This window comes from Musa acuminata, chromosome BXJ3-2 (genome assembly GCF_036884655.1).
Source record: "Musa acuminata AAA Group cultivar baxijiao chromosome BXJ3-2, Cavendish_Baxijiao_AAA, whole genome shotgun sequence".
NCBI lineage: Eukaryota > Viridiplantae > Streptophyta > Magnoliopsida > Zingiberales > Musaceae > Musa > Musa acuminata.
The window spans coordinates 31,281,836-31,294,736 of NC_088350.1; the positions used below are offsets into that span (position 1 = coordinate 31,281,836).

Genomic DNA, 12,901 nt, shown 5'->3' on the forward strand with positions numbered 1-12,901 from the left:
CTAATAACATAAGAAGACATACTTCAGAAAGAGACAGCATTTATTGCCCATTTGCTTCCTTCCTGGAAGTGTCCAAATGGAATATGTTGAGGGCAACATGAACTAGCAAGAGTTGATGTAAGCAGCAAATCCATTGTGCACGAGGTGTCATTTAATTCGTAGTTGGTGGGAACAGCACATACCATAATGGACTGTCATGTCAGATGTAGTGTTCATCAGCCTCCTCATCACAGTTTCTAAACATGGAAATGGGAAGAGCTGAGAACAGGAAGTCACAGTCACATTCAATAATGAGTAGAGGATAAAGGCAAAGGAACTCATCTCACATTCAGTTGCATTTCTTTGCTAAGCATCAGTCATCTTTAAACCTAAAGTTATCATCCACCCACAATTATCAGAATCAGCTCAAAGATTTAAAGAGAGAGAAAAAAAAGAAGAAGGAATTGCTACTTTCCATCGACATCCCTCTGCAGTATCGGATCAGTCAGATTGATAACCGAGTCCAGTGAGTTATCCATTCATCTTTTCTAAGTCAAAGCCAACAATGCCATCAAGATTTCAAATGTAACACTGTCCATTTGGTCTTATCAGAACAAACAGCTTAGTGCAAGATGGTCAGAAAAGTCTGCGAGTTGTAATTGTTCTAAATTTGTGAAGCTCTTTCACAGAAATCTTAACCAAATAGAGGAATTCTTTCTCCCTTGGAAAGGACATTTCTCAATGCCTTACTTTGGCAATCACAAGTGGAAGTGCTAACCCTGGGATGAAATTATGATGATTAGAAGATATTATAATATATCACATGAAAATGCATTAGATGGCTGATGGATCTCTCCTTTTCTGATTCCTTTCCTGTGTCAGATGGTTTATTTAATATATCTCATGTTTTGAGGCATACAATATGTGCAAAGATCTCTTGCTAAAGGCTGAAGGCTTTTGATTGTGCATGCTTACAAGGATCTCTTGTCTGCTTGTCATAAATTCAAAAAAATCTTGGATTAGAACTAATCTGAAGCAGGCAGGTCTTGGTAAAATATTGAGAGGTTATAAAGAGGCAAGACTACATATTTTGATCCTACCCAGCCAACAACTGTGAAGGAAAAAGACAAATTGGAAATGATGGTAGCAAGCAAGCAATGCAGATAGATCTCTCTGAGGTAGGAACACAAACGAATTTGTTCAACAGACTCATACAACACAACAAGATGTTGAACCCTGAAAGCAGATACAAAGAACTCATGCACACCAGACATAAATGCTGTAAGAGGACAAGGTGCCAAAGAGAAGGGGAAAAAAGGGCTAATTCACATAGTTATGTTGCTCATCACAACTGTAGTTCTCCTTGGCCATGCTTCTCTTGTCCCTTGCAGTCACCATCTTGGAAGAAAAAGCTGAGTGATTCGAGCAGAGGTTGCTCCTTGTGTTGATGTGAGACAAAGCCTTCCTCTGAAGCTGAATTGTTGTTTGTGTGCTGCAAGTTTTCTGCTTTGCCTTGATTGATTCAGTCAAATTCATGTAGCTTGGCCTGCTTCTGTGGCTGCCCTCGGAGTTCTCTGCTGCTGATACATTGGAGCTGGGCAGCGGCGTCGATGTGCAGATCGAAGAAGATGATGCGGAACTCTCATTGAAGTGCAGTTCAGTGGGTGGAGATGAAGTCGACTGAGTTCTGCAGGATGGGTTGAAGGGTGTGGTCGGAGGTTTGGCTGAAATCCTAGTGCTCATATTGTTCTTTTTTATCTTTACAGAACCAGGTTCTGAACAGATGCCATGCATGTCTTCGCAGCTTTTGGATTGAGCCTGAGAATGATCATTCTGGGCCTTTTCTTCCATTAACCTGTTCTCCCAGGGTTTGGCAGCCATCCATCTTTCTAACCAGCTCCAGTTCCCGTTGTTCTTGTCCAAATCATACAGCTTTAGGGAGCTGCTTGTTTGATTTAGCCTTTCTTTCACTGTCAACTTGAATTGCCGAATAAGGCAAAGAAAGAGCCTCGATTAGCCCAAGGAAGGAGAAGCAAATGCTGTTCGAGGACAGAGCAATCATCTGTAACCTTAAGACTCAGAAAAAGATCACCATGTAATGCATACCATATGGACCTGCTGAGACATGGCGTAAGCAATGGCCCTCTCTCTCTTTAGAGCTCCCTCCTGCCTCATCTGCAACCGTGTTCTTATCTTTTCCAACGTGCCCTGACTGTCACACCATCCTTCCTAAATGAGCATCAAATTGCAGCAAAAACAGATGAAAAGATATTAAAATGGATGATATAATCGGTACAAGACTGGAAATTACCGAGTAGCAGATGACTTCATATATGATTTTGAAGAAACATGCATACCTCGGCGTCCTTCAGCAGGTCCTGTTTGCTTCGATGAGCTTCGAGCATTCTCTGCACGGCTTGGCCCTCGGTGGACATGCGTACGCGACGAGCTCGTATGCGGGCTTGTACTCGGACGAGCGCCTGCATGCACCTCAGCGTCACCGCCGCCTGCTTCCTCACCTGGCGGCCTCGGACTATAGCCTGAAGCCTCACTATTCCTTTCAATGCCTTCAGAGCTCTTCTGGCCTACGCTTCCGCAGCATGAACACGGTCGAATCCACTTCAAATCTGAAGGCTTGCAACCTCAAAATAGCACGAAAAAAGAACGATCTTTATGTTACCAGGAAGGCGCGGAAGGCAGTCTGAATCCGGATAGCAGCCCACTCTTGGCTGACCACCTTGAAATCCTTGGGCGGCGCACGAACCACCGTCGCCACCGCTGCGGTGAACGCGTCGGCCAGTGATGAGACATCGGACGCCTCCGACGCCACCGACCGGTGGCTGCCGCCCTTGGAGCTCCTCCACAGAGATAGGTGCTCCCCTGAGGAGCTCCTCCACAGCTTCTTCCACTTCCTGCTCTTGCCATTATCACTGCCACCACTCTTTTCCTTCAAGCACACACACACACACAACAAAAAAGGCCAGCTTTAGCAAATCAAAACCAAGAAAAGAACAGCACAAAGCAACAAAGGGAAACGAATGGGTCGGAGTAATCACATTGTCATCCTTCTCTTGTTTCTTGAGTCCTATGAAGGATTTCAACCACTTCCCTGAGCCGCCCATGTCTTGAGACAAGCCCTTTTCGGTGTAAGAATCTCAGCTTCGGGGAAAGAGATGATGTTGTACAGTTTGGTGAGGCCTGGTGTAGGATGGAAAAGGATTCAATGAGCTGAACCACTGTGGGCTGCTGGGGACAGTCAATCCAGCGGTTTGTTTGGTGTCTCGCAACTTTCAAATTCAAAAGAGAGGGAGAGAGATGCAGATCAAGTGCAACTGTGCGTGAAGACAGAGCATTATCCTAAACCATGAAATCCCATTGCTACTGTTAAAGGCTCCTTAACTTGGGGAAGCTAACAAGGACACTGCACCCAAAGCTTGTTGCTTTCTTTGTTGTCACCCTCGTGACATGGAGTAAGCGCGCGCCCTCTTGTCGTTCTTGGTCTTACCCGTGTCTTTTTGGGGAGAAATGAAATGATCTTTCAAATCTCCACTTTCGGGAGGAGGCAAAGGCCTGAAAGGGCCACAGTTCATCAGGTCTGCAGCTCAGTCACACCATGACTGGTACCCAAACCTGGAAAAAGGGTGAGATTTCGCTCATGATTTGAAACAAGATCCACAGCAATGCGAACAGGTGACTACTGTACATCCCCACTCTCTCTCTTCTTTAAAGATGGATCTCATTCACACGTGACAACACTCTCGGACCATGCAATAAGAAGAACATAGTTCCTGTTTTCCAGCGTGCTGTTTCCTGGAGATGATGGTATATATTACCTCAATAGAAAACATTGTTTCTTAAACAAATCATGCATTCGTACAGCAGTAAAGTAAAGGACAGCTTCTCCTCCTCCTCATCAAAGCATGAGGACAGGATTGTGCACATGTGACCCTCCTCAAAACCAAGCAATAACAAGAACATGGTGTACTGCTCATCCTGATCCAATTCCTGTTTTCCCGGGATGCTGCTTCCTGCTTTGAAACGTCGCCTGGATGCAAAGTATTGGATCTTTAATGCTGTGGGGTTTCCCCAAGCATTGGGTTGTGGCTCATCATTAAACCATAAAGCACCCAGAGCAGCCACCAGAGTCTTCATAGCCTTGTTTCCGGTCCTCCTTAGATGATAGAACATATCAGTGCGTACGGATCAGAATCTGAAGGAAGACATGGGATTAAACAATCATGCGTCTGGTAAACAGCACCAACCGGGAGTAGATTCTTCAGATCATCGGTTCTCATTTACCATCTAATGATTTCAAGCTCTCAGAGATGCAAAAGCATGAGATTTGCAGATTTGAAATTAAAAAGGCCTGTAGCAGAGTGACAGGACGATCATCATCTCTTCTGCCTGAAAAGTGGCAGGAAATTTACCAGCATGTTCTAAAGGCTGTGCGAGCAGACTGTCACCGCCTGCTACAAACTGCGATGACAATGCTGTTAGCACATAAACCCAGATCAAATAAATTATAATTAAAATACCAACAAAATTTTCAATAAAAAAAAAACAGAGAAGTTCACAATAAAATCGAGTATTTATCGAGATTTCTATCCCAACATAAAACAAAAGTCTCTTTCAACTTTCGAACAACACCACAAAATTTCATCGCTTAATTCTAACAAATCCTCCTCCCTACAAAGATACATTTTTCTAATGCAGATACGGTGGACATTAACCAAGAGAAGAAAATGCAGAGATTTCACCAGAACAAAGTATGTAAGCATCATACAAGCACAAGCGACTATCGTAGAGATTTCACCATAGCAAGAACCTATTTTTTCCCCCAACCAAACAGAAATCTATTGGATGAAAACAGAGTTCTTCCTCTCTATCAGGTATCTTAAAGTTACTAAATCCAGCCCACCTACAATTGGATTCTACAGCGGATGGGGCCCAATCTCACTCTCAAAGCCCAAACCTTTTTGAATGATTGAATATGAATTCTTTCAAACCATAAAAAGTTACAAAATTAATTATATCATCACCATTTTAAAATTAGTTTCTGTTAATAAAGAAATAAAAAAATATATTAAAAATTACTTGGATCTTAGCTTTTATTATTTATCGACAATTCTACTCAGCAAAATCCAATTAACATCACTAGAAACCATTGATTCACAATTATCTTCAAATGAAAATACATTTAAAAGCATCACAAAAGTAATATATTTCATATTTCATGCATGTAAATAGAGCCAAGGGACAAAACATCACAACTTCATGTCACCTGGGCTCATGGTTATTTCGTATATGTTACAATTGCATCAAGTCTTTTGCTCTTTTTCTTTTATTTTTCAAGTTTCCTCGTATTTAAATAATAATAATAATAAATAATAATAGCTACATGACTGATAGTGTTTGTTTAATGACTGGCATATGTATTCTTTATATTAATTTGAGGAGAGATTAATGGAGAAACTACAACTCTAGTTAAGATGAAAACCTAGAAACATGGTATTTGAAGGTTCTAGAGCTTTCTGGAGTTGTTTCTGAGGGTTTAGAGAATCTTCCGGACTTTCCAGATCACGTATGACTACGCATCCAGATAAGATTTGGATACAATGCATTTTTAATTCCAAGTGTGCAGCTCCACTGCCTCTGTAGTCACAATCTCCAATTACATTCCTTGGATTGATTTGATGCGACGAAGATTAGATGTATCCGTCGCATATCTACTCGACATCCACAGAGCACAGGTAGAGGTCCCACATGTTCTGGACACGCGTCGTCATCCGAACCCGTTACTCGACGCGTTGGCCCCGATGCCAACCACGCACGTCATCCGAACCCGTTACTCGACGCGTTGGCCCCAGCCACTACGCCCTGTCGCAGCCGTACGATGCGTCGGCTCGATGGAATGGACGGCTGAGATCACCGAAGTGCTTCCGGCGGTGTTCGGGGCTGCCGATGCTTCTGGAAGCAGCGCATCGATGGGAGACGGGTGTCGTCTTCGTGGCCCCCACCCGGCCGCGACACGGAACACGGACCTCTTTTGGTCGACGTGGCGCATGAGGAGCGTGTTCGCTGCGCTGGCCCGGACGGGTGAGTTTTCGACCTGCCGAAGCACCGCCCTAGTCACCCGTTCCAGAAACTTCCATCCTCCTTCCTTTAAGTAACCCCCGCCCTTTCCTCACTCTCGCTCCTCGCTCGCGAGGAGGAAGCGGAGGAGCAAGGCACACCAACCGACGGCAGTCCAATTCTTGGCGCTGAGTTCTGATCCACCAATTTGGCGAACCATGGAGAACGCGGCGGCGGTGGTGAAGGAGGAGGAAGGGGAGGAGGAGGAAGAGGAGGTTATGGCGGCGCCGCAGCCAATGGAGGGGCTCCATGAGGTCGGCCCCCCGCCGTTCCTGACGAAGACGTTCGAGATGGTAGAGGACGCCGAGACGGACGCGGTGGTGTCGTGGAGTGGCGCCCGGAACAGCTTCATCGTCTGGGACTCCCACCGGTTCGCCACCGCCCTCTTGCCCAAATACTTCAAGCACAGCAACTTCTCCAGCTTCATTCGACAGCTCAATACCTATGTAAGTATCTGTGTTCTGTCTCTATGTGTAATTGATTCCCAAGTGTCACGGACCAAGCCAAGATTTGGGTAAAGATCGTGTCTTGATGGAAATAGTCGTCAGGAAAAGGAAATTTTGGTTGAAATCGAGACTCGACAAATTGAGCTTAAAATCTTCATCGTCACTTAGCGAAGTGTTCATGGTGGTGGTGGATGCAGGGTTTTAGGAAGGTCGATCCGAACAGATGGGAGTTCGCAAACGCGGACTTCTTGGCCGGGCAGAGGCACCTCTTGAAGAACATCAAGCGGCGGCGCAATGTTCCCCAGAGCCCGCACCAGCACCACTGTGACGATGCTAGGGACCAATCGGGCATGTTTGGGCTGGAGACCGAGGTGGACAGGATGAGAAGGGACCGCAACGTGCTGATGCTGGAGATCGTGAAGCTGCGGCAGCGGCAGCAGAGCTCCCGAGCGCAGCTCCTCGAGATGCAGCGGCGGATGCAGGTCACCGAGAGGAGGCAACAGCAGACGATGTCCTTCTTGGGGCGAGCGCTCAGGAACCCCGCCTTCGTCCGGCAGCTAGCGCTGCGTGGCGAGCAGCAGAGGCAGCTCAACAGCGCGGGCAAGAAGAGGAGATTGCCAGCGACTCCGAGCTCGGAGGACCTCCCGGCGATAGAGGACCTGTTGCTGTCTACAATGGACGACGACGAAGGCAGCTCGAGCGACATTGGCCAGAGGGATGAATCGACAGTCGATCAGGGCGCGTCTGTCACCAACGATTTGACATGGGAAGAACTACTGAACGAAAGCAAACTTATGGGGGGCGAGACAGAGGACGATGAGCAATCTGAGGTGGAAGTCGAGGTCGAGGCATTGGCCGCAGAGCAACTCGAGTGGGGTGAGGACATGAAGGATTTGGTGAAGCAGATGGGTTACATGAAATCAAAACCTTGAGACTGGTAAGCCAATGCATCACTTGCGTGTGATGGTGGATGTGTACAAAGGCTTTATGGAATACTGTTGCAAATCCAAAACATATGTAGTTGATGATAATGGAATCAAGACTTGTTAGACTTGTTCTTCACTGCATCCAACTCTGTTCTCTGTTAAGTCAATGTAGAATGCATCCCATGGAACTAAAGATGGATTGGCAATTTCTCAGCAATTAAGTACATAGAAAACCTGAATTCCCCAAAAACATGTCATTTTAGTCCTGTTCTTGCCAAGGGCTATAAAAACTTGCATGGAACTTAAGAAGCAATACATGAAAGCCACAGATGCAAATACTGAAACACCATTGTCTATCTAAGCTGCTACTATATGTAAATACTGAAACACCATTGCCTATCTAAGCTGCTACTATATGCAAATACTGAAACACCATTGCCTATCTAAGCTGCAACTGTACTGTAAACACCGACAAGCTCTTTAAATTGATCAGCCAAAGTCAACTGTGATGATACCTTTTATAAATAAGACAAAAATAGAATGTCTAGCATCTGCAAAGAACTATACATCACCAATATTACATGTTACGACATGATCAAGTGGTGTATTGTGCCACCATGAGATCGAAGAGCTGACACAGAAACCTAATAGTTTATACAAGATACAAAATTAATTAGGTGATTATCATCTCAATCATCTTCTGGTACAAATAACCCCTACAGACGTCGATGATGACGAGGAAGATAAGGAAGACCTGTCGAATTCCTCCTTGTCCTCGCTGAATGCTTTCGACAGGACTTCTTGCAGTTCCAAAAATCTCCTCCTTTTCTCTTCTGAACTGTTGTGTCCGAAACCAGTGATCTCGGTTATATCATCATCCATGATTTTATTGATAACCTCTGAGCATCGAGGAAAAAAACGCTTCCCAAGTTCCACTGTCAAAGTGCCATAATTAACTTTTATCAGCTGAATGTTAAAGGGTAGTTGGATTCCAGGAAATGACTTGCATACAATGAAACATAACGAACTGCAAATAGCTTATCAATAGAGCAGTTGGCTAAACTGAGCTCATAAAAATAACCACAACCATGTCATTTGAATGTTCCTTGAATCCTTGTGGAGGTAGTGATCAGGTGTTTGACCTCGGTTATTGATTATGCTTTATAAACTGAAAGACCAGTGTTGATCCAAATTGAATACACATCTTTCAAATAATTATAATGAGGTAAGTAACTCTGGCAGAGGACAGAGGAATCATTAAACTAAAATGAGAGCTTAACTTTTTCAAAGATTACAACAAGCTCTCTTTCTCTTGAAAATTGTCACAGAACATGTCTAAAAAACTTCATTTAGCAGTTAGGATTCACTCTGCATCTATATGTTTCAGCTCCTCTACCAGATAACTATACATACAGAGTGAAAAAATTCTCTCTTTTATGGACTATAATAATATCCTATTACAAATACATTTTTTGCACTGATTATCGAGCATTAAAGGGCATTGAACAGGGAATAAAATGCTTAAAGAAGTACCTGTTCTAGAAAGTGCTCTCATGCGTGCTAGATGCTCTTCCTTGATCTTGAACGGCGCTTCATTTAGGTCCATTGCAGTCCTTTGATTTCCAGTAGAATGGTTGGCAGCAGAACCTAAGGTAAATTCCAGTGTGCCATCAACTTGAGCGATGTCCATCGCAACTCTTGCCTCCATGGGGAACAATAGTCTTGCCAAAGCAACTGCACAGTAATGCAGAACACAAAAGATATTACAAATATAATACATATAAAAGTAACAAAGACTAAAATTTTTGTATGCTACTTCATGTAGGGTCATGAGTTATGCTTTATGAAGTAGTTAGGATTTATGTCACTATTCAACATACTAAAAATCTTTCAAACTCAACATTTTCAGGCTTTAGAATTTCTTGAAAAATTTCGAGAAAATCAGTTGAAATATAAAAAAATTGTATTAGCCATTTAGAAGTTACCAGAAGACCACACAAGATAAATTTGCAAATATAAAAAAAAAAACAATCGATCATAGATGATCAATCTACCAAAATACCGCAGAAAAGATGTGCAATTTTGTCAAAGTGAAAAAGGATTAGCTAGGAGCCAAATGGAATCACCTCGATTCTCAAGGTATAACAATCTACCCCGCAAGTCATCTCCAGCTATTGCAAGGGATACAGAAGCTTCGCCTACTTGTGGATCACTTCTTTCAGCTTGCTCTAATATCTCAATGCACAAACGACTCTTGGGCGATGCTTCTCCTTCTTCAGTTGACCTGAGGTACTCCATGGAATTGGTAAGTCTCTTTGATATCTGAAGTGCTTTCCTTCCGTCCACTGTAAGATCAGATGGTCTAGCTCCCTTTGTTAGAAGTGATACAATAATCTTAGGTTCTTTACGCATTGCAGCTATGTGAAGCACAGTATAACCTCTAAGGTTTCGGTGGTTAACATCTGCGAGTGCAAGATCTAATAGTTCTGTTGTAATTTTTGAATCACAATATGCTACTGCATAATGCAATGCACATGCATCATCTAGGGTTGTATTCCCCTCCTTTAACAGCATTCTTACTAATTCAACATCATCACAATCGAGAGCTCTATGTATTCTTCTAACATGTTTATCAGGGAAGCTGCTGCCTTCAGGTCCTACTAGCCCCAAGTTCAAGCGTGAATCCATAATGTGCTTGACAATATCAGGAGGCATTGTCTTCTCAAGGGTAATAACATCGAGGTCTGACCTGACGACGATCTCAATGCACTTGTTGAGCAAACTGGCACATGACTTGTCACACAATTTAGCTACAGATAGAACCATTGGTATGTCATCGGCTGCCACCTTGTCCAAAATATCAAGGAGGTGTCGCTGCAAAGAAACAATTGGTGTTTATCCATTATTTCGAGGAAATCATAACAAAAAGCATACAGACCTATGAATGACAATAAGAGAAAAAGGAAAGAATATAAACAAAGTCAACTATTGTTATGACATATATCAAGAAAAATGTGGTTAAGACCACATGAGGAGGCCCGAAAACATGCTTTGCAAATCCTGGAAATGTGGTATTGATGAATAACCAACTGATTATGAAAATTTCTCTTATCAAGATAAACACTATTTCAACTCTATAACAATAGTTCCTCTTATTTGATGATGTACAAAAAAAATCGACCCAAAAAGATGTACAACAATGACATAAAAATCATGTTTGCCTCTGAAAAGGTAATTATATGAAGGCATAAGTAAACTAGAAGATGCCAAACAAAGGAGCCTTCGCATGTTACACAATTATATATGTTTAAAAAAAAATACGAATGTGTTTCCCCTTTCTTGACTATCTGCTTGTGGGGGCAAACTTACGTATTGTACATTGACCCTCTTCGGTACCCACATGTATCAAAGCCCCATACGCTGGACAGTAATATTTCCAGCTTCACTGTTAATGGTAAGCAAATATTAAAGACAACATCCTACTTTTACTTTCAGCTGCCATGTATGAAGTTCTCTTCATCCCAGAATATAAGAAATCTTAAAGGTTGCTGTCCCCCCAATTAGCTGTTTCAGTGAGCCCAATACAAGACCTCAGATTATTTATGATGGATTCTCAAACTAAATTCTTCCATAGATTTGATACTACATTCATTATAAAATTTCCCTGGTTCTTGTTTCTGGTTCCCTTCGTCCCTTCACCCATTTTTTTACATGGGCAAGCTCATTCTAGTTTCCTAAGCTGACTTTGTAACCTATAGTGTGGCCTAACAGCAACTACATCTTTTGAGTCCAAATGAAGACTTGCTACTACGATAAAAACAACAATAACTTTCAATCCTTTCAAAAAGGTTCCTAAATTCATATTGAAATAAAACTAGAACAGATTGGAAGGTGAAAGATCTACCTAAGGTATTACTATTACACAGAAAAGCAAAGGCTATGTGGCTGATCTATCTTACTAGATTTAGTTAGTGCTCATACAACTAAGAAGCAATCCTTTAAAGAAATGAGAAGACAGGTACAAAGAGATGATTTAACATAAGACCTTAAAACATTATATAGCTAGTAGAAAGATCTAAATTGCTTGTATATAAGCTTAAAGATCACTTGGTTAGTAGCAGGATCCATCTTCTCAGTTGTAGTTTATGCTCATATGCCCACACAAAAGCTGAAGAGGTTGGAGAAAGAACAGAACGAGGGTAAAACAGATCGAGATCCAAGCACACCATCAACTCACCTGGAAGAGACTGACCAGCTCGGAGATTTGGAAGCTGAAGGAGGCGTAGAGCACTTCGGCCATGAAATCGACTGCAGGTCGGCACGCCTCGTGCGGGCACACCTCGTCGACGCACATGCACACCGCCCTCGGAAGCGGCGCCACCCTCCCGGTGTAGAGGTACCCCAGCACCGCCACCAAGGCGTCGTACCCGACCTCGAACTCCCTCACCAGCTCCTTCAGCTCCACCCTCACCGGCATCGCCGCTCCCTTCCCCCGCTTCGCGAACACCTCGCGGAAGAAGGGGCTCCGGGCGGAGAGCACGCAGCGGTGGACTCCGACCTCGAGCGGCGGCGCCCGGCCGTCCCCAGTGTGCCCAACGGCGATGCGGGCGTCGGCAAGGAACTCGAAGTCCGGTGACTGGAAGGCGGAGCCGAGGTTGTCGGAGAGGCGACGGAGGGCCTCGACCTCGGCGGCGGGCGCGGCCGAGTCAGGCGCCCCAGCGGCCTCGCCGGAGAAGTGGACGCTGCTGCAGTTGTCGGAGTCGGACAACGCGGTGACGGCCGTGAGGTGGCTGTACTCCATGTCCACCCGTTATACCGCTTTCCGTTGAACGGTGTGCCGGTATATTCTTCCGATACAGCCCACACCAAAAAAGGGAGATCTACGTGAAGACGGACACGATAGGGGTAGCAAGAGATGCGGGATTCGGGTCTTAACAGAGACGCCAACCGAGAGCGGAAGCGAGAAGAGGGAAGAAAGCAGAAATAGATGCCCTTCTTGCTTCCCGTGCGCGTATGTCTTTTTTGACTTTTGTGAGCGATCAAGTCGGCACGACGACGACCCTTCTTCGGGGGAAAAGTATTTGCTCTTTAGCAAGCACGAATTTTGATGTCCCACTGGCCCTCGGATGAAGTCAATTAGTCCTGTGGCCGGTTCAGGTTTTGCCATGACATGGAGGACTCGGTATTCCGGTTCATTATCCGTATCTCTTGTCGGAGAGGCTTATAATGTACTTCCAATGTAACGAGTCAAACGTTGAGGATTGACCACGCATGGATGAGGCTGTATATACTTGATTCACTATCAACCATAAAAACCCATTAAATTGAATTCTGACCTTTATTATTATTATTATTTAAAATATATTTTATTTGTATTAAAATATATCAACCCACAGGGAGTTCATCCTACTGATTACT

The 12,901-nt window shown here is 43.9% G+C and overlaps 3 protein-coding genes across 3 annotated transcripts; 1 reads left to right on the forward strand and 2 right to left on the reverse strand.

Moving 5' to 3' along the window:
- Positions 1-1,117: 1,117 nt before the first annotated feature.
- Positions 1,118-3,348, reverse strand: LOC135630851 (protein IQ-DOMAIN 6-like). The gene is made up of 5 exons (XM_065138096.1): positions 3,036-3,348; positions 2,660-2,926; positions 2,337-2,564; positions 2,086-2,208; positions 1,118-1,956 (listed from the first exon to the last, which is right to left on the reverse strand). Exons 1-5 carry the CDS (start codon positions 3,099-3,101, stop codon positions 1,300-1,302), a joined length of 1,341 nt encoding a protein of 446 aa, XP_064994168.1. The 5' UTR covers positions 3,102-3,348; the 3' UTR covers positions 1,118-1,299.
- Positions 3,349-6,164: 2,816 nt separating this feature from the next.
- On the forward strand, positions 6,165-7,619 carry LOC135632111 (heat shock factor protein HSF30-like). The gene is made up of 2 exons (XM_065140514.1): positions 6,165-6,557; positions 6,755-7,619. Exons 1-2 carry the CDS (start codon positions 6,270-6,272, stop codon positions 7,487-7,489), a joined length of 1,023 nt encoding a protein of 340 aa, XP_064996586.1. The 5' UTR covers positions 6,165-6,269; the 3' UTR covers positions 7,490-7,619.
- A 349-nt stretch (positions 7,620-7,968) lies between these two features.
- On the reverse strand, positions 7,969-12,506 carry LOC135583890 (BTB/POZ domain and ankyrin repeat-containing protein NPR1-like). Its single transcript, XM_065140513.1, has 4 exons — positions 11,721-12,506; positions 9,610-10,357; positions 9,017-9,217; positions 7,969-8,418 (listed from the first exon to the last, which is right to left on the reverse strand). The coding sequence occupies exons 1-4, from the start codon at positions 12,282-12,284 to the stop codon at positions 8,177-8,179; spliced, it is 1,755 nt and encodes a 584-aa protein (XP_064996585.1). The 5' UTR covers positions 12,285-12,506; the 3' UTR covers positions 7,969-8,176.
- Between the last annotated feature and the right edge of the window lie 395 nt (positions 12,507-12,901).